Source organism: Octopus sinensis, linkage group LG1 (assembly GCF_006345805.1).
Source record: "Octopus sinensis linkage group LG1, ASM634580v1, whole genome shotgun sequence".
In the NCBI taxonomy this organism is placed as follows: Eukaryota; Metazoa; Mollusca; class Cephalopoda; order Octopoda; family Octopodidae; genus Octopus; species Octopus sinensis.
The window spans coordinates 194541756-194568642 of NC_042997.1; the positions used below are offsets into that span (position 1 = coordinate 194541756).

Sequence of the window (26887 nt, forward strand, 5' to 3'; positions counted from 1 at the left end):
AAAAATCATCTCTGGCTAATCGTTGAGGATGTTGGTGTATCCTTGGCGGAGGTTTGTGCTCTCTGAGTGCTCATTTATCTTTGTTGTTATTTGTCAAACATTTCTCCTGTGTTCCCTAAATGTGAGCCGCATTGACCCCTAAACCATCATGTTAATTATGTGAATTTATTATAGAACTATGTGAATTTATTATAGAACTATGAAAGCACATGACTCAATGGCGAGCTGGCAGAATCGTTAGCACGCCGGGCGAAATGCTTAGCAGCATTTCATCTGCCTTTATGTTCTGAGTTCAAATTCCACCGAGGTCGACTTTACCTTTCATCCTTTCGGGGTCGATTAAATAAGTACCAGTTACACACTAGGGTTGTTGTAATCGACTTAATCCATTTGTCTGTCCTTGTTTGTCCCCTCTGTGTTTAGCCCCCTGTAGGTAAAGAAATAGGTTAAGTGTCGGGCTCACAATCATGAGGTGGCAAGTTTGATTCCCAGACTGGGCTGTGTCATGTTCTCGAGCAAGACACTTTATTTCACGTTGCTCCAGTTCACTCAGTTATAGAAATGAGTTGCGACATCACTGATACCAAGCTGTGTTGGTCTTTGCCTTTCCCTCGGATAACATCAGTGGCATGAAAGGGGATGCTGGTCATCCATAAACAGCCTTGCCTGGACTTGTGCCTCAGAGGGGAACTTTCAAGGTGCATCCAGTAGTCATTCATGACCAAAGGGGTCTTCTTCATTCATTATAGAATTAGCTTTGACTGGGACATAAACCTCATGGTTTATTTAACCAGTAGTAATAGTTTACTTCTGTAAGGTTTTATAAAGTAGAATGAAAAGCTTTATTTTAAGGGTATTTAGGTGGTTAATTCAGAGAATTCTATAAGAAAGAAAATGTTTTATATTTTGGAACAAAAGAATATAAATTTGAGAAAAGTTAAGTGAAAGGAAAGTTGTGGGGGTAAAAATAAAAAGTAGGAATGGTCAATTGAATTAAGGAATCACCTAAAGCAGTTTTGCTGTTGACATTTTTGAGATGATACTGAAGGATATTAAAGTGAAATTAATTTGGGTCTTTATTACTATTAGCATTAAATTATCCAATCAATAAATGTTCTGCTGTTATCCTTACAATCTCTTTTACTTGTTTGTCATTTTGACTGTGGCCATGCTGGAGCACCGCCTTTAGTCAAGCAAATCGATCCCAGGACTTATTCTCTGTAAGCCTAGTACTTATTCTATCGGCCTCTTTTGCCGAACTGCTAAATTACGGGGACATAAACACACCACCATTGGTTGTCAAGCGATGTTGGGACACACACACACGGCAGGCTTCTTTCAGTTTCTGTTTACCAAATTCACTCACAAGGCTTTGGTCGGTCCGAGGCTATAGTAGAAGACACTTGCTCAAGGTGCCATGCAGTGGGACTGAACCCGGAACCATGTGGTTGGTAAGCAAGCTACTTACCACACAGCCACTCCTGCACCTATCCTTTATAATTTTGGTACAAGGCCAGCAATTTTAAGGAGAGAAGTTTTTCACATTGACTCCAGTGCTTAACTATTACTTTATTTTATTAATCCTAAAAGATAAAAAGGCAAATTTAACTTCAGAATATAAAAACAGAAGTCATTTGGACTGACATTTAAATAATTCTACCAACTTGCTGCCTTTTTAAAATTCTTTTAAATGACAACATAAAAATTAACAATTAAATCTTTGATTAATTCTTGTTTTCATCTGTTTCTAATATCTCTTTATTTAGGAATATATATATATATGGCTATGTCTAGCTGTTCCATACTGACCAATGAAATGAATTTGACCCACCAACGATGACCTCAAACCTAATACCGAAAAGTAGGATTGCCGAAGGAGATCCTCGTCACAAGAGCCATGAAGAAGTATTACACATGGTACAGCAGCTGCAATCAGAGAACAAAAACTTGATGTTCAACCATGATACCATGGTAAAGGACATCAACCGACGACTACAGGTGCACTTGATGGAGATCCAGGTCTGAGGAATGTCAACCAAAAACTGCAGGATGACAATCAAGAGCTGCGAGACCTGTGCTGCTTCTTGGACGATGAGCGCCAAAGTGGCAAGAAGTTGGCTAAAGACTGGCAGAAGTTTGGTCGGTATACGGCCAGTGTGATGCAGACGGAGGTGACGAACTACCATGAAAAATTACGAGAACTCGAGGTAGGTTTGAGCCTTGAATTTCCTTGTGTTTAACCCTAGGTCATTTCTAATAAGTTGATCTTTGGAAAGAAAGTATTCATCAACATCATCGTTGTCATCATTTAATGTGTTTTCCATACTGGCATGAGTTGGATGGTTTGATGGGCAGCTGGTAAGCTGAATGACTCCACCAGGCCCCAGTCAACTGTTTCGGCATGGTTTCTGCTACTGGATGCCCTTGCATGGTGCTGGCACAAATGCTTTTTACATGATGCCGACACAGGTGCTTATATACTCTTTTACTTGTTTCAGTCATTTGACTGCAGCCATGCTGGAGCACCGCCTTTAATCGAGCATCTCAACACAGGGACTTATTCTTTTGTAAGCCCAGTACTTATTCTATCGGTCTCTTTTGCCGAACCGCTAAGTAACGGGGACATAAACACACCAGCATCGGTCGTCAAGCAATGCTAGGGGGACAAACACAAACACATACATATATATACATACATATATATGACAGGCTTCTTTCAGTTTCCGTCTATCAAATCCACTCACAAGGCATTGGTCGGCCCGGGGCTATAGTAGAAGACACTTGCCCAAGATGCCACGCAGTGGGACTGAACCCGGAACCATGTTGTTGGTTAGCAAGCTACTTACCACACAGCCACTCCTGCGCCTATATAATGTAATCTTTTTCTTTCTCTTTTACTTGTTTGTCATTTGACTGTGGCCGTGCTGGAGCACCGCCTTTAGTCGAGCAAATCAACCCCAGGACTTATTCTTTGTAAGCCTAGTACTTAATCTATCGGTCTCTTTTGCCGAACTGCTAAGTTACAGGGACGTAGACACACCAGCATCAGTTGTCAAGCGATGTTGGGGGGACAAACACAGACACAAACATACACACATATATAAATGACAGGCTTCTTTCAGTTTCCGTCTACCAAATCCACTCACAAGGCTTTGGTCAGCCCAGGGCTATAGTAGAAGACACTTGCCCAAGGTGCCATGCAGTGGGACTGAACCCGGAATCATGTGGCTGATGAAGGCTGGAGGGTGTATCAACCAAAACGTTGTGTTAACAACAAACAAGATGAGGACAAATATTCGTCGAATGTAAATGATGTAACTAAATCAAATCCCATTTCTTCTATTTTTTAAGTCTCAAATGTAAAGCTTGAGTATTCAGTCCTCGATTTTTCTTCTTTTTTTTTTATAATTTTGATTTCTGTTCTTTTTTTATTATTTGTGTTATCTTTCAAGGTGAAACAAGAAGAACTGATTAAAGATAACTTGGAAATGCAAGAATTGTGTCTTTACATGGGCCGAGAACATTTGTTTGACAACGACAGAGATGACGGAGATGGCAGCAGTAATGGGACAACAGGAGGCAATGAGAAAATTGAAGAAGTCAACCAAACTCAGACTCCATCCGGTGACCAGTCAGGACAAAACTGTAAGTTTACATCAATGGAATTTTATAGAAATATATAAAATTCGTGAATGAAAATCTTTGTCCAAAACATCATATTTCTTTATGTAAAAGCAATATTACGTAACTTTGGTATTTTCAAGCAAGCAAAGGAGCATCTTTGCAGTTTCCTGGTCTTTTACTTGTTTCAGTCATTTGACTGTGGCCATGCTGGAGCACCCCACCTTTAGTCGAGCAAATCAACCCCAGGACTTACTCTTTGTAAGCCTAGTACTTATTCTATCTGTGTCTTTTGCCGAACCGCTAAGTTACGGGGACGTAAACACACCAGCATCGGTTGTCAAGCGATGTTGGGAGGAGGACACATACACACACATATATATATATTATATACTTATATATATTATACATACATATATACGACGGGCTTCTTTCAGTTTCCGTCTACCAAATCCACTCACAAGGCTTTGGTCGGCCCTAGGCTATAGTAGAAGACACTTGCCCAAGGTGCCATGCAGTGGGACTGAACCCAGAATCATGTTTCCTAGTCTTCTATCTTTTACTTGTTTCAGTCATTAGAATGTGGCCATGCTGGGGCACTGCCTTGAAGAATCTTAGTCCAGCAAATTGACCCCAGAATTTTTTTTTCAAGCCAGGTACTTATCCTATCAGTCTCTTTTGCTGAACCCCTAAGCTACAGGGATGTAAAAAACACACCAACACCAGTTGTCAAGTAGTGGTGAGACACTCATTTATATACATGACAGGCTTCTTTCAGTTTCCATCTACCAAATCCACTCACAAAGCTTTGGCCGACCCAAGGCTATTGTGGAAGACACTTGCCCAAAGTGTCAAACAGTGTGACTGAACCCAGAACCATGTGGTTGGGAAGCAAGTTTCTTCCCACATAGCCATGCCTGCACCTATTAGAAATAACAACCAAATCCTCCTCAAGTTACACCCTGTCATCATAAAAAATTCAATGATATGAACAATGTAATCATAGATGTAGAAACAACAAATAGAGTGGTCATGGCTGGAAACTTTTGATCATGGGTCAACTCAATCTGGGTTGATCTAGAGCTAAATACTTGACCTTGCTCATCTCCTTGAATTCTGGAGGCTGGATTTTATTAATGTTAGACACCCAGCCATAGAAACCATACCAAAGCAGGCATTGGAGCTCAGTTCAGTCTTTGGACCTATCTGATCTTGTCAAACCACCCAACCCATGCCGGCATGCCATTGAACATTTTGGCATGGTTTTTGAATAGTTTGACCAGGGCTGGTAAGCTGAGGGACTGCACCAGCCTCCAGTCTGATTTGGCATGGTTTCTGCAGCTGGATGCCCAGACACATATTCGTAAGTAAGGATTTAGTGTCACACAAAGCTGTTTATGTTACAAAGAGATATTTTAATAGATTCTCTTTACTCTCTCTCTTTTATTTGTTCCAGTCATTTGACTGTGGCCATGCTGGAGTAGCGCCCTTAGTCAAGCAAATCAACCCCAGGACTTATTCTTTGGAAGCCCAGTACTTATGCTATCAGTCTCTTTTGCCGAACCGCTAAGTTACGGGGACGTAAACACACCAGCATCGGTTGTCAAGCAATGTTGGGGGGACAAACACAGACATAGAAACATATACATACATACACACACACACACACATATATATATATATATATATATATATATATACGACGGGCTTCTTTCAGTTTCCGTATACCAAATTCACTCAAGGCTTTGGTCAGCCTGAGGCTATAGTAGAAGACACTTGCCCAAGGTGCCACGCAGTGAGACTGAACCCGGAACCATGTGGTTGGTAAGCAAGCTACTTACTACATGCCACTACAAGGCACCTAGGAGCATTTTTCTTTTTTTTTTTGTATGGTTTTGTAGACCCACCTCCCTTCTTAGTCTTGATGAAATAACTTACATTCAAAGGCATTCCAGCTGTGACCATCCTATCTTTTTTAAAAACTTTTTCTAGACAGATAAATAGGATTATATAATTCAGCATACCTGTGAAAAACAAATATAGATTCAAGCCATGATAAACAGACAAAATGCAAAGTAAATAGAAACCGGTTGTTTTATTCTCTAGAAAACATAAAATACAAATATATTTTCAAGTTGCCACTTGTAAATGATTTGCGACAAATGAGAGTGGAAGAAAATTTAAATAAATATAAAAAGATTTTCATTTCATCATTCAGAAAAGGTAAGCTGTGTTCACCAAAATCTCTGCACAAGATCAAGTACAGTTAAGTGTTTTTCTACTAGGAGTATTTATCATGTATACTAGCTGATCACATGCCATCAATAACAACAGCAAATTGTAGTATTTTATATATAAATAAGGTACATAATAATCACACATATAGCCTGGGCTTCAGAGGTCCACAGCTCTTCAATATCCTCCTGAAGGACCTGAGAGACCTGCATGGGGTGGATGTAGGTGTCTTCAAAATAAAGCTGGACCTCTTCCTGTCATGTGTCCCAGATGAACCAACTTCGCAGCAGGAGGTGCAGATGAAGGCAGCTGCATCAAACTCTCTCCTGCACCAAACGTCAATTGCTAAAAAGCATTCGTGAAGTAAAATCATGTAGCAACACCAAATGGCGGTGCCCCAGCATGGCCACAGCTCGTGAGCTGGAACTAGATAAAATAAAACAAAAAAAAAATACAAACATTCACATACTTCCCTTGTACATGCACACACTGATTTTTTTTTCACCCCTTCCTTCCTTATTCGTTTATCACCCCCTTCCTTTCTCTCATTGCCATTACTTTCTCTCACTCTCAGTCAGAGCAATTACTCTCACTACTATTCCTTCACTGAATTACTATTTTCTCTCCTCCTCCGCATCTGGCTTGATTCTGGACAAATATATAAAAGCACTACACTCTCATTATTATATTAAGAGATATCTGAGTGAATGCACTCTCGCTCACGCTTACTATAAAACTCAGAAATTCACACAGAGAAAAAGATGGTCTCTTTCTCCTTTTTTATCTTTTACTTATTTCGGTGGCCATGCTGATTTCCGAAGAGATTTTTAAAAAAATTTATTCAAAACAATGTAATACAGACATAATGTTTCATAAATATTCACTTAAATATTGCATTAGAAATAATCTTTTGTTTTTATTTCTTCAGCCATTCCTGATCAGACATTAAATTATATAAAACATTTAGAGGAACTTGTTCGGAAACTCAAAGAAGAAAGAAATAATTTGTCTCTGGTAAGTTTTATCATTGGAGAATCTTGACGGTTTGTTTCCTTGCTTTGTTTTGAAACTTTCCCTGGTTATTTTGTTATACTACATCTGGACTGCTTTTTCCGTCGAGAATCCTAAACAGTGGTTCAGAGTGGATTAGGCATCCTGTGTTCATTTGTAATAATGAGTACTTTAAGAATCAATCACAGTTTTAAATTAAAGATGAAATCTAAATTACAAATTCAGATTTTATTTTGATTTTTTTAAAATTAAGATTCTTTTACATTATTTATAATGCACGGATAGATGTCCTCATCTTGTTTCTTGTTATCACAGAGGTTCAGCGCCAAAGCGTGATAACAACAAACAAGATGAAGACACCTACCCATCAATTATAAATAATGTACATAATTCTTCATCTCAAAAATATAGAATAGTTAAATTCTTTTTATCAACTCAAATCTGATTTGCATTTTCAGATATTTTTCAGTTCATAAAAGCATTGGAGTTTCAACTACAAAAAAAAACAAAAAAACAACAAAAAAAAAAAACAGTTGAATCTAATTCCTAACCATCAAAATTCATTATTTCTCCAATCAGATGCATATATCAATTATATATTCTTTCTTAATTAACTTAATGACCATACTTGATGGCATAACAGATGCATGGGTATATTAAACACATCCTAATTTCAGCAATGCATATTCAGGAAAAGTATTTAGTGCTTATGGGCAGCCCAACTTTGCATATAAGGCCCAAGGTTTTTATTTCCTTAAACTTGTTTCTTTACAAAAAAAAAATGCCTCTTATATGCCATCAAAATGGTACCATTTCCATAAATCAATTACAAGAAAAGCACTTCGAACATCTTCATGACACAATTGTAATACTTTCTTTTGTTATTTCTTCATTTCAAGATGTAAGTTCAGATATACCACTGCCATTTCTTGTTGCCTCCTGTAGACATCAGCTCAACTATTCACACTAAGCCACAATTACACACTGCTCTAGCTTTCTTAACTCTTTCGATACCAACCCGGCTGAAACCTCCTCTGGCTCTGTTGTACAAATGTCTTGCTTTCATAAGTTTTGAATTAAAATCTTCCACCAAACCTCAGTCGCAACTGATGTTCCTAACACCAGCTTAAGGATAACTAAGTTATTTTACTAAATTCTTTGCTATATTTAAAAATTAATTGAAAGAAACACAGAGCATCTCAAAATGAATATGGTAACAGAAGGGTTAAGGCACTTTCCTGTGGTTAAATGCCCTTGTTGACTTGTTTTCCATGTCTTCACACATCTAATTTATGAGTTGCCAAACTTATTTATGCAAGGCATAAACAAACACTACTGCTACCCAAATGGTGTCAATAAGAAGTGTAGACATACACACGTGTTGGTGTATATGATAATGTATACATCTCTCTCTCTTTGGCCAGGTAACCATGCACCTCCTCTAGAGCAAAAGACCTGTTTCTGTCTCTCTTATTTCTTTATTGCCCACAAGGTGCTAAACATAGAGGGGACAAACAAGGACAAAGGGATTAAGTCAATTAGATTGACCCCAGTGCGTAAGTGGTACTTAATTTATCAAACAAGGACAGACAAAGGGATTAAGTCGATTAGATTGACCCCAGTGTGTAACTAGTACTTCATTTATCAACCCCAAAAGGATGAAAGGCAAAGTCGACCTCGGTGGAATTTTAACTCAGAATGTAACGGCAGACAAAATACCGCTAAGCATTTCGCCCAGCGTGCTAACATTTCTGCCAGCTCGCAGCCTTTCCTGTTTCTGTCTCTCTGTCACACTCTAAACCTTTCATCATCTGATATAAGATCACCTCCTCCAATGACCCTCTCCCCTCTCAAAAGTTCTTTGTCTTGCAAGCCACTTGGTGACCCTGCAAATGCTGGTGCCATATAAAAAGTACTGTTCCCTCTGCGGGGTGGCTGGTGTTAGGAAAAGCATCCAGCTGTAAAAATCCTGCCAAAACAGATACAAAAGTCTGGTGCAGTCTTCTGCCTGGCCAGCTCCTGACAAACCGTCCAACCCATGCCAGCATGAAAAGCAGACATTAAACGATGATGATGAGGGTGTGTGTGCGCTTGCTATTGGTAACACATAATCCAATAACCCTGTCACACATGGTTGGGTTGTCAGTGATTAAACTGGAAACGACACCAGGTTTGCTTGGTAAGAGAGTGATATTTGGGCCCCCTGCAAGATGAAAAACAAAAGGTAAAGGAACTCATGAGACTGATCAGTCATCCTAGTGAGGTCTGCTGTCCATCAGTCAAAAGGTGCGGTGGCATTTGGAAGAGCATCCTGCTTAGAAAATATGCTAAAGCAGACATTGGTGTACGGTGCAGTCCTGTGGCTCGCCAACCCGTCGAATCATCCTACCCCTGCCAGAATAAAAGGCAGGCATTAAATGATAAGGATAGTCATAATTCATAATGTAAAATTTTATTTTTGAGTCCAGAATTATGTTAAATGATTTTTGTGAAATTATGTAATATGTTTGTTTTTGTATCTCATTTCCAGCAACTTGAACAACAAACAAATGATGCCAACAGTAATTATCCCAACACCTTCAGGCCACCTGGACCAGTTCGGGCTCAGATGGTAGGATAACTTTTTAACATAATTTGTTAGCCCTAATTTCAGATCAACACTTAGCAATAAGCAGTTACTACTGGTTTGTCTTCTCTTCCTTGAGCAAGGTACATAACTCTATTTGGTACAGTTATGCTGTAGTAAATATTTAAAGTAGAGCATAAAAATTTGATTAGAAATACTAAAAATACAGTGAAGGCAGGCAAAATATGGGAGACAAGCACATACGTTTCAGAAAACTATGGTTTGCGAAAATTAAATTCAAGCACTTGAATTTCAGTTTATGCTATTTTGCAAATATATTTAATACCTGGGGTCGCGAAAAATCTTGTGATGAATGAAAAGGGTTTAACCTTTTTGAATTAAAATCTACCACCAAACCTTAATTACAATTTATGTTCCTAACATAATGATAACTAAGTTACTAAATTCTTTGTTATATTTAAAGTAATTGAAAGAAACATAGAGCATCTCAAAATAAATACAGTAAGGAAAGGGTTAAAGAGTGCTGCTGTCATCATCATCATCGTTTAGCGTCCACTGTCCATGCTGGCATGGGTTGGATGGTGCAACTGGGGTCTGGGAAGCCAGAAGGCTGCACCAGGCCCAGTCTGATCTGGCAATGTTTCTACAGCTGGATGCCCTTCCTAACGCCAACCACTCCGTGAGTGTAGTGGGTGCTTTTTACGTGCCACCCACACAGGTGCCAGACGGAGCTGGCAAACGGCCACGGACGGATGGTGCTTTTTACGTGCCACGCAAGGCTGGCAACGGCCACGATCGGATGGCGCTTTTTATGTGCCACCGGCACGGGGGCCAGGCGAGGCTGGCAACAGCCACGAACAGATGGTGCTTTTTACGTGCCACGATCGGATGGTTCGCTTACTTGTCACCGGCTGTATACAAATCAATTGTGCAAGTTGGTTCAGCAAGAGATTGCAGTGCCCTCCTCTGTTGTTTTTAGTAGGAGAGTCTACTACCATAGATGCAGCATGCCAAATGGTTGAGTTCACTTCACAATCTTGTAGTCTTGGGATCAAACCCAGTGTGTGGTGACTTGGGGGAGTCAACTTGAGACTTGTGAGTGAAATTGAGGAGATTGCACCTGTATGAAAGCCTGTCATGTGAAATGCATCTGTAACTTTCAAAGGTTCGACCTTGCACATACTGTGCATTGCTGATTCTGATTAAAGATTTCATAAAGAGTACAAGTGTCTGTGGAATACTCAGCCACTTGAAAGCTAATTCAGTGAGCTTGTTGTTCAGTTGACTGAACTAGTGAGTTCGTGTGGCACAGTGGTTAGACTATTTGGCTCAGAATCATAAGGTCATGAGTTCAATATCCAATGGTACATTGTGTCCATGAGCAAGGCACTTCATTTCATGTTACTCGAATCCACTCAGCTGACAAAAACGAGTTGTGCCTGTCATTCAAAGGGCCATTCTTATTTCTTTGTTGCCCACAAAGGACTTTTTACCGCTAAGCATTTCACCCAGCATGCTAACATTCTTATCACATTCTGTGTCACGTTGAATCTCCCTGAGAACTACATTAACCCTTTCGTTACCAAACCGCCCAAAGCCGCCCGAAAAAAATTTTGGTTAATGTGACCAAAGCCACCCGAATTTACCTATTCATATTTAAATGAGAATATCAGAGCAAATCTCTTTAGTACATTCATGAAAACACGTATTATACTTCGTAAACAGTTCAACTACAGTTTTGTACAATAATCGAAGTGTAATTTTAATTCCGTGAATTTTGGGAGATTTTTTCCGAAATTTGTTCCTATTGTGTTTTCAAAATTTGTAATTCTGACAAAAAATGGATACGAATTTCATTATATCAAGCAGCGAGTCAGAATTCGAAGGATTTTCTACTGAAGACCTTCATAAATCTAACTCTATGACTGAAAAAAAAAAGCATGTGGTATTTGATAATGAATCTGATGTTTCATTTTCCGAAAGTGAAAACTGAATCCGAGATCTCCGACAGCGATAAAGAAAATGAATTGGCACCTGAATGGAGTGAAAATTTAAAAACTGTTTCTTTCGGTGATTTTTCTGAAGAAACTGGACCAAGCCACAGACTTTCCCAGGAGAGTAAAGCCTTAGACTATTTCTTTTTACTTTTTCGAATGAGCCTATTTGAAATCATTACAGCGGAAACGAACCGTTACGCTAAACGTAAACAAAGCGAAAAAAACGATAGTTTGTGGTTTCCCACAACCTTAAATGAAATTAAGACTATTTTGCCATAAATATTATTATGGGTATCAGAAAGTTACCCAGAATAACAAATTCTATCGTAAAATTTTGTTGTATACCCAATTGAATATTAGCTAATAACCCATTTTCTATAGCGATGTTTGAACAAAATTTTAATAATTTTATTTTGTTGAATTTACCTGTATCTACCTGCAATTAGAGTCACTTTGTGACAAAAATTATAGTATAGAATTGGTTGAGAATATTTCATTAAATTATCTTCCAAAAATCAGATTAATATATCGATAAATAAAAAAGTTATAGTTGTTTAATGAAACCAGACTAAATTTATGATTACGTTAGAAATTAATTGAAACACATAAGGGGTGTAATTTGGTCAGAAATATAGTAACGAAAGGGTTAAGGGTACACATGTTCTGTGGAGCATTCAGCCACTTACATGCTTAATTTCACAAGAAGTCTGTTTCCATTGATCGGATCAACTGGAGCACTTGTCATCTTAACCAATGGAGTGTCGGTTATTTTGTTGGAGTGAAGGGACTTGTATTTTTATTGTACTACTAAATATTCATCAAAATTATCACATCTATCATCATCATCATTGTTTAACATCTGCTTTCCATGCTAGCATGGTTTGATGATTTGACTGAGGTCTGGCGAACCAGATAGCTGCTCCAGACTCCAATCTGATCTGATCTGGCAGAGTTTCTACAGCTGGATGCCCTTAATGATAACACAACTGCAGCTTTGTCCAGCTTGATGGGTCTTCTTCTCAAGCATGACATAATACCAAAGGTCTCAATCATTGCCTCTGTGAGGCCCAATACTCAAAAGGTACTCAGCCACTTTGCCTCCATGAGGCCCAATGCTCAAAAAGTGTTCTTTACATGCCACTGACATTATATATATATATATATATATATATATATATATATATATATATATAAATAAAAAGCTGAAGTTGTCTGTGTATGGCAGGTTTGGCAGCCTTCAACTAACACTATCTCCTCTGAAACCTGAGGCGCAAGTTGACCAAAATTGAGAGTATGATAGAAGAAAGCTTGCTCTTCCTTCCGTAGAAGAAAAAATTCAAATCGGACCATGTTAACACCAAAACTTATTTACATCAAAAAGGTGCTTTTTTTTTCTATGAAAATCCTTATTTTTTACGATTTTTTTACTGCTGTGTCGTCATTTTTCTGTGTATTTCAACCAGAAAAATGTTCACTTAAAGAGAATAACAAGCTACATAATGCAAAATTTTTACTTTTCAAAAATTCTAATTCTAAAGGGTCGAAACAAACCCGAGCAACGCCGGACGATACCGCTAGTAAATATGTGTTTCTGACAAATCCACTGCTTGAGGCTGTATAGAAGGCACTTGCCCTAAGTTCTACATAGTGGGGCTGAACTCAAAACCATGCGGTTTGGGAAGTAAGCTCTTACCACACAGCCACATGCGTAATACTACTGTTATATTACTTTTTTTTACCACTATCTTTTCTTTCAACCCCCAATACAGGTGACCAGCTGGAGCAAACCTGCAAACACTATTGGTAGTACTACCAACCCACCCAGAACTATGCAGTACCCTCAACAACAGCAACAACAACAACAACAATACTACCACCAACAGCAAGAGAAATACCATCAGCAGCAACAACAATCCCAACAGTATCAGCAAAATCTCCGACAACAACCAGAACAGAAACAACAGAACGCGCCACCTCGTCCACATCCACCGAATTCTTCATCTCAACCTGATGCTGTTACACATGCTATGAAGGTAATCCAACAATATACTCCTTATCAGTCAAGAGTGGTGGTGGTCGTGGTGATGGTAGTTATTGTTACATAGTGTGGAGGCGCAATGGCCCAGTGGTTAGGGCAGCGGACTTGCGGTCATAGGATCGTGGTTTCGATTCCCAGACCGGGCGTTGTGAGTGTTTATTGAGCGAAAACACCTAAAAGCTCCACAATGCTCCGGCAGGGGATGGTGGTGATCCCTGCTGTACTCTTTCACCACAACTTTCTCTCACTCTTACTTCCTGTTTCTGTTGTACCTGTATTTCAAAGGGCCGGCCTTGTCACTCTCTGTGTCACGCTGAATATCCCCGAGAACTACGTTAAGGGTGCACGTGTCTGTGGAGTGCTCAGCCACTTACACGTTAATTTCACGAGCAGGCTGTTCCGTTGATTTGGATCAACCAGAACCCTTGTCGTCGTAACCAACGGAGTGCTTCCATCCATCCATGTTACATAGTATACTACAGGCGCAGGAGTGGCTGTGTGGTAAGTAGCTTGCTTACCAACCACATGGTTCCGGGTTCAATCCCACTGCGTGGCACCTTGGGCAAGTGTCTTCTTCTGCTATAGCCCCGGGCCGACCAATGCCTTGTGAGTGGATTTGGTAGACAGAAACTGAAAGAAGCCTGTCGTATATATATATATATGTGTCTGTGTTTGTCCCCCTAGCATTGCTTGACAACCGATGCTGGTGTGTTTACGTCCCCGTCACTTAGCGGTTCGGCGAAAGAGACCGATGGAATAAGTACTGGGCTGACAAAAGAATAAGTCCCGGGGTCGAGTTGCTCGACTAAAGGCAGTGCTCCAGCATGGCCGCAGTCAAATGACTGAAACAAGTAAAAGAGAGTACAGTTCTGAAACTATTACTTTGACATTGAATAGGAACATACAAACTGGTTTCTTAACGATATACAGTGGGGGTGCAAAAGTAGGTATACAGTTATGGAAAACAGAAAACCCTGTACAATACTCATTTCATCATCATCATCGTTTAACGTCCACTTTCCATGCTATCATGGGTTGGACAGTTTGACTGTGGGCTGGCGAACCAGATGGCTGCACCAGGCTTCAATCTTGATCTGGCAAAGTTTCTACAGCTGGATGCCCTTCCTAATGCCGACCACTCCGAGAGTGTAGTGGGTGCTTTTACATGTCACCAGCACGAGGGCCAGTCAGGCGGTACTGGCAACAGCCACGCTCAAATGGTGTTTTTATGTGCCACCTGCACAGGAGTTAGTCATGACCAAAGGGATCTCAGCATATCTATATATATATATAAAGTGTCCATTAATTACAGATATCACTAAATATATCCCCAATGGTTGTTTTAATAACATAGTAATTTAGATAGGATGATGTCTATATTACAATAACCAATAATATGTTATGCATGTATGGTAATATTACGATCATGAAATTAGCGTTAGCTTATCTAACTCTTTCCCATGGAACGCTGGTTTAGGGTGTTACACTCATGGTTGTAAGATTGTAGTTTTGATTCCAGGACCAGATGATGTGTTGTATTCTTGAGCAAAACACTCCATTTCCTGTTACTCCGGTTCATTGACCTTGTAAAAACAAGTCATCTTTTGACAGACTGGCATCATATCCAGAGGGATAATTTCTGCACCACAGACCAGGTTCTTCAACTAAACAAGTCATTTTATGTTGCCCCAGTCCACTCAGCTGGCAAAAATTAGTAATCCTGTGACAGACTAAGCATCCCATCCAGGGGAATAATTTTCACACCTACAGAATCAGAGGAAACCAGCCTTATGAGCCTATGACTCAGGAAAGGACCTTTGACTTTGCTCCCTTTTTGAATAGTTATCTTTGTAAGACAAACTCCTCCCTCAACACTTTATCCTAGTAATGAAGATAAAATCTCTGGTGCCGTTCCAGCAGTCTTATCCTGTTGATATATCCATTCATATATATTCATCTGTCTGTTTATTTGATGTTAGGTGTTGGAAGTTCATCAGCAACTGGAATCTCCCATGAATAACATTGACAGCAACAATGATCTTGGTGATAATGAGAAGGCCATCGTTCGAGAAATGTGCAATGTAAGGTCTTCCATATTTTTTATCTTTCATGTTTTTATTATTTGTTTCAGTCATTGAGCTGTGGTCATGCTGGAGCACTGCTTTGAAAGGTTTTAGTCAAATAGATTGACCCTAGTACATATTTGGGGCAATAATGGGATAGCAATTTATGTAAAAAGTAGGGTGATAATGGGGTAGTGATTTATGTAAAAAGTGGGGCTAAAATGGGGTAGCGATTTATGTAAAAAGTGGGGTGATAATGGGGTAGTGATTTATGTAAAAAGTGGGGCTATAATTGAGTAGTAATTTATGTAAAAACAACAAAATAATGGGTTTGTTAGGTTAGTTTTATTTTTAAAAGACTGTTGCTTTGAATTTGCTTCAGAAAGAGGTCTACGTTTGCGATGGTTTGAGGGTACTAGGAATGTAGCCTGGGTGTCAAGGGGGCAGCAGCCCGAAAAAGTTTGGGAACCACTGCTCTACAACTACTAGAGCCTACCATACACTCTACAACTACTATCCAACTCTATATTTATTACTTACTGTCCTAAAACAATTTATATTTAACTGTGTTCTATAATTTGTGTGGTAGGCTAAATTCGTTGGCTGGTTGAACACCACCATCCTGTGTGGCTATTAGATGCCATTAACCCTTTCGTTACTGTATTTATTTTGAGAGGCTCTATATTTTCCAATTACTTTAAGTATAATGAAGAATTTAGTGAAATAACTTAATTATCATTAAGCAAATGTTAGGAACATAAATTGTGACTAAGGTTTGGTGGAACATTTTAATTCAAAACTTATGAAAACAAAACATTTGTACTACAGAGCCAGAAGTACTTTCAGCCCAGTTGATATTGAAAGGGTTAAGAGACCACATTGTTGCCAACAATAGAGCCAAGATTCTGGTTTAGGATAACAGCCTCTCACCAGTCTTGGAGTTTCTGGAAAAATTATGGATGCTGCCCTTTCTCTTCTGTTTAACCCTTTAACATTTAAACTGGACATATCTGGCCCAAACATTCTATTTGTTTTATGTTTAAACCAGCTAGATATGGCTTCTCACAATTCATTCTATATATCATCATCATCATCATCATCATCGTTTAACGTCCGCTTTCCATGCTAGCATGGGTTGGACGGTTCAACTGGGGTCTGGGAAGCCCGAAGGCTGCACCAGGCCAGTCAGATGTGGCAGTGTTTCTACAGCTGGATGCCCTTCCTAACGCCAACCACTCCGAGAGTGTAGTGGGTGATTTTATGTGCCACCGACACAGGTGCCAGACGAGGCTGGCAGACGGCCACGCTCGGATGGTGTTTTTTATGTGCCACCGACACAGGTGCCAGACGAGGCTGGCAGACGGCCACGCTCGGATGGTGTTTTTTATGTGCCACCGACACAGGTGCCAGACGAGGCTGGCAGACGGCCACGCTCGGATGGTGTTTTTTATGTGCCACCGACACAGGTGCTAGACGAGGCTGGCGGACGGCCACGCTCGGATGGTGTTTGTTACGTGCCCTCAGCACGGAGGCCAGTCATTGCGGTACTGGCTACGGTCACGTTCGGATGGTTTTCTTATGTGCCACCGGCACTGGTACCACAAGGATACAAATTCCATTGATGTTCATCTATTTTGATTTGGTTCGATTTGATTTGATACGATTCGATTCGATTCTCACTTGCCTCAACAGGTCTTCACAAGTGTCACAAGAAGGAAGGTATGCACAGGTGGACTGACTACGTCCCAGGTAGGGGCCACGGATTATGGCTTCACTAGTCTTGCCGGGTCTTCTCACGCACAGCATACTTCCATAGGTCTCGGTCTCTAGTCATTTCCATGGTGAGACCTAACGTCCGAAGGTCGTGCTTCACCACCTCGTCCCAGGTTTTCCTGGGTCTACCTCTTCCACGGGTTCCCTCAACTGCTAGGGATTGGCACTTTCTCACACACCTCTCTTCATCCATTCTCGCCACATGACCATACCAGCGCAATCGTCTCTCTTGCACACAACAACTGATGCTTCTTAGGTACAACATTTCTCTCAAGGTACTAACGCTCTGTCGAGTAAGTACACTGACATTACACATCCATCGGAGCATACTGGCTTCGTTCCTCACGAGCTTACGCATGTCCTCAGCAGTCACGGCCCATGTTTCACTGCCATGTAGCATAGCTGTTCGTACACATGCATCATACAGTCTGCCTTTTACTCTGAGCGAGAGGCCTTTAGTCACCAGCAGAGGTAAGAGCTCCCTAAACTTTGCCCAGGCTATTCTTATTCTAGCAGTTACACTTTCAGCGCACCCACCCCCACTACTGACTTGGTCACCTAGATAGCGGAAACTATCAACTACTTCTAGTTTTTCCCCCCGGAAAGTGACAGAAGTTGTTTTCTGCAGATTTTCGGAGGTCAGTGCTCCAGAGCACCTGCCACATACAAAAACTATCTTCCCAGTTAGCCTACCTTTGACATTGCTGCACCTCTTATGTGTCCATAGCTTACACTGGGTACATCTTATAGAGTTTCTACCTACACCTTTTCTACAGATCGAACAGGGCCATCTTCCTGATGATATTTGTGGGTTTTCTACCTTTCTACTTATTAGTACTTTGGTTTTAGCTAGGTTGACTCTAAGGCCCCTCGATTCTAAACCCTCCTTCCACACCTGGAACTTCTCCTCCAGTTCTGATAGTGACTCAGCGATTAGAGCGAGGTCGTCAGCATAGAGGAGCTCCCAGGGGCAACCGGTCTTGAATTCCTCCGTTATTGCCTGGAGGACTATGATAAATAGGAGGGGGCTGAGTACTGAACCCTGGTGGACCCCAACCTCTACTTTGAATTCTTCTGTGTACATGTTGCCAACTCTAACCTTACTTACGGCATCTCTGTACATGGCTTGCACAGCCCTCACCAGCCATTCATCTATCCCTAGTTTCCTCATTGACCACCAGATGAGGGATCGGGGGACCCTATCAAAGGCTTTCTCCATGTCAACAAAAGCCAGGTACAGGGGCTTATCCTTGGCTAGGTATTTCTCCTGCAGCTGCCTTACCAGGAATATAGCATCAGTGGTGCTTTTCCCTGGGACAACCCAAACTGCATCTCATCTAAACTAACTCTCTCTCTAATTAGTTGGGCTAAGACCCTCTCCGTAACCTTCATTACCTGATCCAACAGCTTGATACCTCTGTAATTATTTGTATCCAGGGCATCACCTTTACCTTTGTAGCAGTTGACTAGTATGCTGCTACACCAGTCATTGGGTATGACTCCTTCGTGTATCACCTGGTTGACTATACGGGTGACTAGGTTATAGCCGACACTGCCAGATATTTTGAGCATCTCTGCAGTAATTCCTGATGGGCCTGGGGCTTTCCCTGTCTTCATGCTCCTAACTGCCTTAGCTACTACGGAACTATCAACTCGGATAGCTGGTCCCTCTGTTGGGTCAACATTTGGCAGACTCTCTTTATCCCATTCATTTTCTTTATTCAGCAAACTTTCATAGTGGCATCTCCAAACCTCTCTCTTTGCATCCTCATTTAGCGCAAGTGAACCATCATCCATGCGAACACACTTCTCTCCTACCACATCACGATTCTCTCTCACACACTGTCTTGCAACACGAAATACCTCAAGTCTTTCATCCTCACGGCTCAGAACATTGGCAATTTTTTCTTATCCGCTTCCCCTCTGGCTATATAAACCTGTCTCCTAGCTTCCCTTTTGGCTGTCTGATACAATTCCCTGCTACCACCGTTCTTCCAGTCCTTCCAAGCCTGTCTCTTTTGTCTAATAGCCCCGTCAACCACCGTGTTCCACCACCATGTTACTCTAGGTCGAGATGGTACTTTGCTCCATCCACAGATCTGGTCAGTGGCTGTCAGCAGATTGTCCCGTAGGAATCTCCAGTTGTCTTCCACATTAAGTGAAGCTATATCCCCTTCTATTTCGTCAGAGGCTTCGAGTAGTATGTCTCTAAATCTCTGTGCATTTGCAGGATCTTTAAGCTTCCAGACCCTTCTCCTCCAAGCTGGTCTTCTTCTGGGCGACCATTTAGCTCTGATCCTGAAGTCGCTAACTACTAATCTATGTTGGGGAGTACATTCTTCGCCTGGGAAGGTTTTGGCATTTATAATCAGCCCTCTTTCCCTTTTTCTGGCAAGGATGTAGTCAATCTGGCTGGTGTGTCTGCCAGAACGGTAGGTGACTAGGTGAGAGGTGGGTTTCCTGAAGTGGGTATTGCAGACCATAAGGTCATTTGCATCGCAGAACTCCAGCAGCCTGGTTCCCTCCTCATTTCGAGAGCCAAAACCGTGGCCTCCATGGATGCCATGGAAGCCCCTGACATGTCGTCCAACATGTCCATTGAAATCACCTGCCACGAAGAGAAGGTCACTGTCATTTGTCAATGAGGTAGTCCGCAATAGGGTGTCATAGAATTGGTCTTTTTGTCCTTCCGGTAGCCCTGGTTGAGGGGCATATGCCGAGATGATGGTAGCTGTCCTATGGTGAAGAACTAATCTAATTTTAATTACTCTGTCACTTATTCTGACTACCTCGATTACCTTACCTATCCATTTCTCCGCGAGAAGTATACCCACGCCCCCGACACCGTCAATGTTCCCTGCCCAGAAAATCTTGTACCTGTGTTCCTTGCCCGTGAGGAGCCTAGCAGAACCTCCTCTCCACCTTACTTCCTGGATACAGCATACATCCACACGTCTCCGTTCAAGCAGCTCTACAATCTCTCCAGACCTACCTTTCAATGTGCCAACGTTGAGCGTGCCAACTCTGAGGGTTTGGGAGGTGTGGGCATCAGAGACCCTGGGACGAGGGACAGCAGAGTCATGTACCTGAAAAGAAAGCTTGCATTTGGCAGATTTCATATGGAAACTCTAGACTACAACCTGCATACTTTTCACAATTTTTGCGCTATATGTTCAGATAAACCCTACATAGGTGCTAGTGGGGGAGGGGGTAGTTTCCGGTATTAGGGTAGAAACTTCCGGTATTGGTGGTGGGGGTGGGAGGGCGGGCGACAAAATCGAAGCAACTAGTTTGAATACTATATTTGAGGGGGAAAAATAATTAATTAGATAAATGACTGAATGAAAGCCAGAGAGAGAATGAAAATAGATAAATAATAAAAAATACGGTAGAGAATGGAAATAGATAAATAATGAAAAAATACGGTAGAGTAGAGAATGAGAATAGATAAATAATGAAAAAAATACGGTAAGAGACGAGGGGGCATATTTCGGAGGAGAATGGATAAACATCGAAGATGGCCCTGAAGGAAAATAAACTTTAAAAATGCAATGCGTGAAGTCGCCATGTTTAGAGAATAGGGGAACGAAGGGAGAACAGATCAAGCTATCCAAACAAAACGCTTAAAAATATGAAAAGAGCAGGATGAAATTGACTTAGCTGGCCATTTTTGGAAGTCTGTGTTTTCTCTGAAGGTGTAGCGAGTGAATAGGGATCAGATACGATCGCACGCTGGCTTTTATAAGGGAATTAGGGAAGGGGACGGAAACACGAGAGAGAGAGAGAGAGAGAGAGAGAGAATCGAAGCAACTAGTTTGAATACTATATTTGAGGGGGAAAAATAATTAATTAGATAAATGACTGAATGAAAGCCAGAGAGAGAATGAAAATAGATAAATAATAAAAAATACGGTAGAGAATGGAAATAGATAAATAATGAAAAAATACGGTAGAGAATGAGAATAGATAAATAATGAAAAAAATACGGTAAGAGACGAGGGGGCATATTTCGGAGGAGAATGGATAAACATCGAAGATGGCCCTGAAGGAAAATAAACTTTAAAAATGCAATGCGTGAAGTCGCCATGTTTAGAGAATAGGGGAACGAAGGGAGAACAGATCAAGCTATCCAAACAAAACGCTTAAAAATATGAAAAGAGCAGGATGAAATTGACTTAGCTGGCCATTTTTGGAAGTCTGTGTTTTCTCTGAAGGTGTGTAGCGAGTGAATAGGGATCAGATACGATCGCACGCTGGCTTTTATAAGGGAATTAGGGAAGGGGACGGAAACACGAGAGAGAGAGAGAGAGAGAGAGAGATCGAATCGAAGCAACTAGTTTGAATACTATATTTGAGGGGGAAAAATAATTAATTAGATAAATGACTGAATGAAAGCCAGAGAGAGAATGAAAATAGATAAATAATAAAAAATACGGTAGAGAATGGAAATAGATAAATAATGAAAAAATACGGTAGAGAATGAGAATAGATAAATAATGAAAAAAATACGGTAAGAGACGAGGGGGCATATTTCGGAGGAGAATGGATAAACATCGAAGATGGCCCTGAAGGAAAATAAACTTTAAAAATGCAATGCGTGAAGTCGCCATGTTTAGAGAATAGGGGAACGAAGGGAGAACAGATCAAGCTATCCAAACAAAACGCTTAAAAATATGAAAAGAGCAGGATGAAATTGACTTAGCTGGCCATTTTTGGAAGTCTGTGTTTTCTCTGAAGGTGTAGCGAGTGAATAGGGATCAGATACGATCGCACGCTGGCTTTTATAAGGGAATTAGGGAAGGGGACGGAAACACGAGAGAGAGAGAGAGAGAGAGAATCGAAGCAACTAGTTTGAATACTATATTTGAGGGGGAAAAATAATTAATTAGATAAATGACTGAATGAAAGCCAGAGAGAGAATGAAAATAGATAAATAATAAAAAATACGGTAGAGAATGGAAATAGATAAATAATGAAAAAATACGGTAGAGAATGAGAATGGATAAATAATGAAAAAAATACGGTAAGAGACGAGGGGGCATATTTCGGAGGAGAATGGATAAACATCGAAGATGGCCCTGAAGGAAAATAAACTTTAAAAATGCAATGCGTGAAGTCGCCATGTTTAGAGAATAGGGGAACGAAGGGAGAACAGATCAAGCTATCCAAACAAAACGCTTAAAAATATGAAAAGAGCAGGATGAAATTGACTTAGCTGGCCATTTTTGGAAGTCTGTGTTTTCTCTGAAGGTGTAGCGAGTGAATAGGGATCAGATACGATCGCACGCTGGCTTTTATAAGGGAATTAGGGAAGGGGACGGAAACACGAGAGAGAGAGAGAGAGAGAGAGAGAGAATCGAAGCAACTAGTTTGAATACTATATATATATATATATACTACTAATATAGGATGAAGTTTTTTGGTTTTTTTTCATCAAAAAATATGGCAGCATATTAACATACCTTTACGGTTAAAATTATAAACAACTTATAAACAAGGGCAAAAGAAAATTATTTCAATGCCAATGTGCTGATAGCAGACTTTTAAATCGTCAATTTCCACATATTATTTATTCGCTACAGAAAAAACACTAAGAACTGAAATCGGGGAAGCCGGCCGATAGAATTTTTTAAAAAAGTTCGTTATTTCTATATTGAATCAATTTCGGAATTAATCTCATATGTATATATATATATATATATACACACAATAACTTCATTGAAATCTCAAAGCTACAAGATAAAACAGGATTAATTCAAAACAATTTGAGTGAATAAGCATTACATTTGACAAAGAGATCTGAATACTGAAGGGTTAAAATATAAAGTAAAATTACAAACCTGTTTTTCTACTTGATGACTCAATCCTGAATGCTTCGATACATGGTACATTCTTTTCTGTTTATAATGATGTTGTTCATTCATAGGCTCGCTCTGATCAAAGGCAGTCCGTCCATGATCATCCTGTCCTTTCAGCAAGTGTACACAGGAACATGTTCTCCAATGTATCTTCTTCTAAGTAGGTAGAGTGGGATTTTTATAAGGCGGAGAGCTGGCAGAATCGTTAGCACGCCGGGCAAAATGCTTTGTGGTATTTCTTCCACCGTTTGCGTTCTGAGTTCAAATTCCGCTGAGGTCAACTTTGCCTTTCATCCTTTCGGGGTCAATTAAATAAGTACCAGTTTTGCACTGGGATCGATATATTCAACTTAATCCGTTTGTCTGTCCTTGTTTGTCCCCTCTGTGTTTAGCCCCTTCTGGGTTGTAAAGAAATAGGTAGAGTGGGATTTGAAGGAAATCTGGCTGTTATTTCATATGAGCACAAACATGGCCATGTGGTTTAACCCTTTTGCATTCAGATCATGGCACAGGAGTGGCTGTGTGGTAAGTAGCTAGCTTAACAACCACATGGTTCCAGGTTCAGTCCCACTGCATGGTGCCTTGGGCAAGTGTCTTCTACCATAGCCTCTGGCTGACCAAAGCCTTGTGAGTGGATTTGGTAGACGGAAACTGGAAGAAGCCCGTCGTATATATATATATATATGTGTGTGTGTGTATATGTTTGTGTATCTGTGTTTATCCCCCTAGCATTGCTTGACAACCGATAGTGGTGTGTTTATGTCTCCGTAACTTAGCAGTTCAGCAAAAGAGACTAATAGAATAAGTACTAGGCTTACAAAGAATAAGTTCTGGGGTCGATTTACTCGACTAAAAGGCGGTGCTCCAGCATGGCCACAGTCAAGTGACTGAAACAAGTAAAAGAGTAAAGAGTATCTCATAGTTTGAAGATTTCAATGAAGTGATTTTTATATTTTTAGAATGACACTGTAGGGCAAGTTTCAACATAAAACAAGTAGAAATCTGGGCCTGATGTGGCTGGTTTAACCCTATACTGTTTGCATTATTCTGCCAAAGCGATGAGATTTTGATGAGGTAGCTGTTAATATTTAAAATGATATCGTAGGGTTGGTGTGAGAGACCAGATCTGGCCAGTTTGACTATAAAGCAGGGAGAATACTTTTGGCCGGATATGGCCGGTTTAAATGCTTTTCATGTATGTGGTTTCAAATTCATCCCTACAGTGTGGCATTTAATACTGGGGTAGAAAGGGCTCCTTAGCTGTAGTGAAGGCAATCTATCTAGGGAGATAACCTTACAATAAATCACTCGGTCCGTAGCTTAGAAATACTGGGTTGACGTCCAGCGGGAACAGCTTTGTTACATGGAGGAGGAAAGATCTTCTTTAGTGCTTGGTTGTACAATGCTTTCCAATGTGTGTAGTAGTGTCGCGTGCACACATTATTAGCCATTTGAAAAGACTATGAAAGTCTCGACCACGGTCAAACAATGATGATGATGAAGTATCTTCTACTTTAATCTTGGGTCAACCAAAGCCATCGAGTGCTCTTTCTGATCGAAGCTGTTAAAAAAAAAAAAGTGAGTCATGGAATTACATAGGGGAGGCTCTCATCATTATCATCATTTAACGTCCGCTTTCCATGCTAGCATGGGTTGGACGAATGACTGAGGGCTGGCAAACCAGATGGCTGCACCAGGCTCCAATCTTGATCTGGCCAGAGTTTCTACAGCTGAATGCCCTTCCTAGCGCTAACCACTCCGAGAGTGTAGTGGGTGCTTTTACGTGCCACCGGAACGGGGGTCAGTCAGGTGATACTGGCAGCGACCTCGCTCGAATCTTTTACACATGCCACCTGCACAGGTGCCAGTAAGGCAATGCTGGTAACGATCACACTCGAATGGTGTCTTTTACGTGCTACTGGCACGGAGTACAGATAGCCACTCTGGCAACGATCATGCTCAGATGGTGCTCTTTAAGGCAACGCTGATAACGATCACGATTGAATGGCGCCTTTTAAGTGCCACTGGCACGGAAGCTGGTTAGCTGCTCTGTCAATGGTCACACTCGTATGGTGCTCTTTGCACCCTGCTAGCATGGACGCCAGTCATCGAATTTGATTATTGATTTCACTTGCCTCAACAGGCTCTCTTGTCTATTTAATGATTTCTCAGTGTTTGTGTTTGTATATTTTAGGTTGTATGGCGGAAACTGGAAAGTACATCTCCTAGAAGACAATATCCTCCCAAACAGCCAAATTCTTCATTGGAGCACGAGCCAGCAAGGACTTCACAACAGGCTCACCAGCCTAGAAACAGTCTCTCCAGACCGCCACCACCAACACAGCAGAAACAATCATCACAGCCATATACTGAGAAGCATCCAAGTGTCACATCGTATCCACAGCAGTTCTATCCTCATCACTCACCTCAGTCCCCGCCTCCCTCTCAGAAACTGGCCAATTCTAACTCCAGATACAGCAACAGTTCATACATGACCCGTTCTCGGCCGTCTTCTTCATCGACTCTTTCACCAACTTCAAAAGTTAAACCCATGCCATACTCTGCCACAGAAAACAGAATTGATCAACGTCATTATTAAAGTTTGCCATTTTTAGAGGGCTGTTCCTCACCACCGACTCTTTCGTGTACTTTAGCTTGCTTGAGTACAGAATTGTGTGTGTGTGTGTGTATGCATATATATATCTGGCTTCCCAGACTCCAGTTGAACCGTCCAACCCATGCCAGCATGGAAAGCGGATGCTAAACGATGATGATGATATATATTTCTTTACTACCCACAAGGGGCTAAACACAGAGGGGACAAAGAAGGACAGACAAATGGATTAAGTCGATTACATCAACCCCAGTGCGTAACTGGTACTTAATTTATCGACCCCGAAAGGATGAAAGGCAAAGTCGACCTCGGTTGAATTTGAACTCAGAACGTAACGGCAGACGAAATACGGCTACGCATTTCGCCCAGTGTGCTAATGTTTCTGCCAGCTCGCCGCCTTATGTATGCATATATATATATATATATAGTGCATGCATGTGTGTGTGTATAAATATATTTGAGCATGTATGTGTATGTATGGGTGTGTGTGCTTGAGAGAGAGAGATTATATTAAAAATGATAAGCAGATAATCTAATATCCCACCAATTAACAACATTGTAATTATCTGCAGAACATAACTAATTTTGAAGAAATTTCTTTTTTTTTTCCCCCAAATTGTTTTTAACGTCTTATATATATTATATATCATAGAATATTTCTCAGGAATTCTTCAAATTGAAATAGCAATTCATTCGATAACAGGTTGTCATTGTTTTACAAAAATTCTATTTTACCGAACGAATTTGTATTTTTACAGAAATAATACCAACTGCTTAATCTTGTAAATATATCACTTTTTGCACTCCATAATTCATACTTATATATTTACAGAAATCTTACACATACATCCACCTACATACACAGCAAACGGAGAAATTATGATGACCACAAGTTTATATTATTTGTTCCCTTTGTACATTTCCCCATTGTAGTTTTTAAGCTTCCAGTTGCACTTGGAATATTTCAGTGCTGAGGTCCCAACACCACAGCAGTGAAACATCTTTAAGGATTGACCTATTGAGTCAAGTACATCAACATCAAAAAATCAAATGGAAATTGTAGTTGTGATACCTGTGCTGGTAGCATGTA

The 26887-nt window shown here is 40.6% G+C and overlaps 1 protein-coding gene across 1 annotated transcript in view; it reads left to right on the forward strand.

The window, feature by feature from the left end:
* Positions 1–25970, forward strand: part of LOC115217658 (coiled-coil domain-containing protein 85C-A-like) — a 55508-nt gene extending 29538 nt beyond the window's left edge. The window contains 8 exon segments of the mRNA XM_029787411.2: positions 1767–2014; positions 2017–2207; positions 3453–3645; positions 6785–6870; positions 9398–9478; positions 13221–13484; positions 15469–15570; positions 25378–25970. Of these exon segments, the coding sequence (XP_029643271.1) occupies positions 1837–2014; positions 2017–2207; positions 3453–3645; positions 6785–6870; positions 9398–9478; positions 13221–13484; positions 15469–15570; positions 25378–25782 (1500 nt within the window). The 5' untranslated portion in view covers positions 1767–1836 and the 3' untranslated portion in view covers positions 25783–25970.
* The last annotated feature ends 917 nt before the right edge of the window (positions 25971–26887 follow it).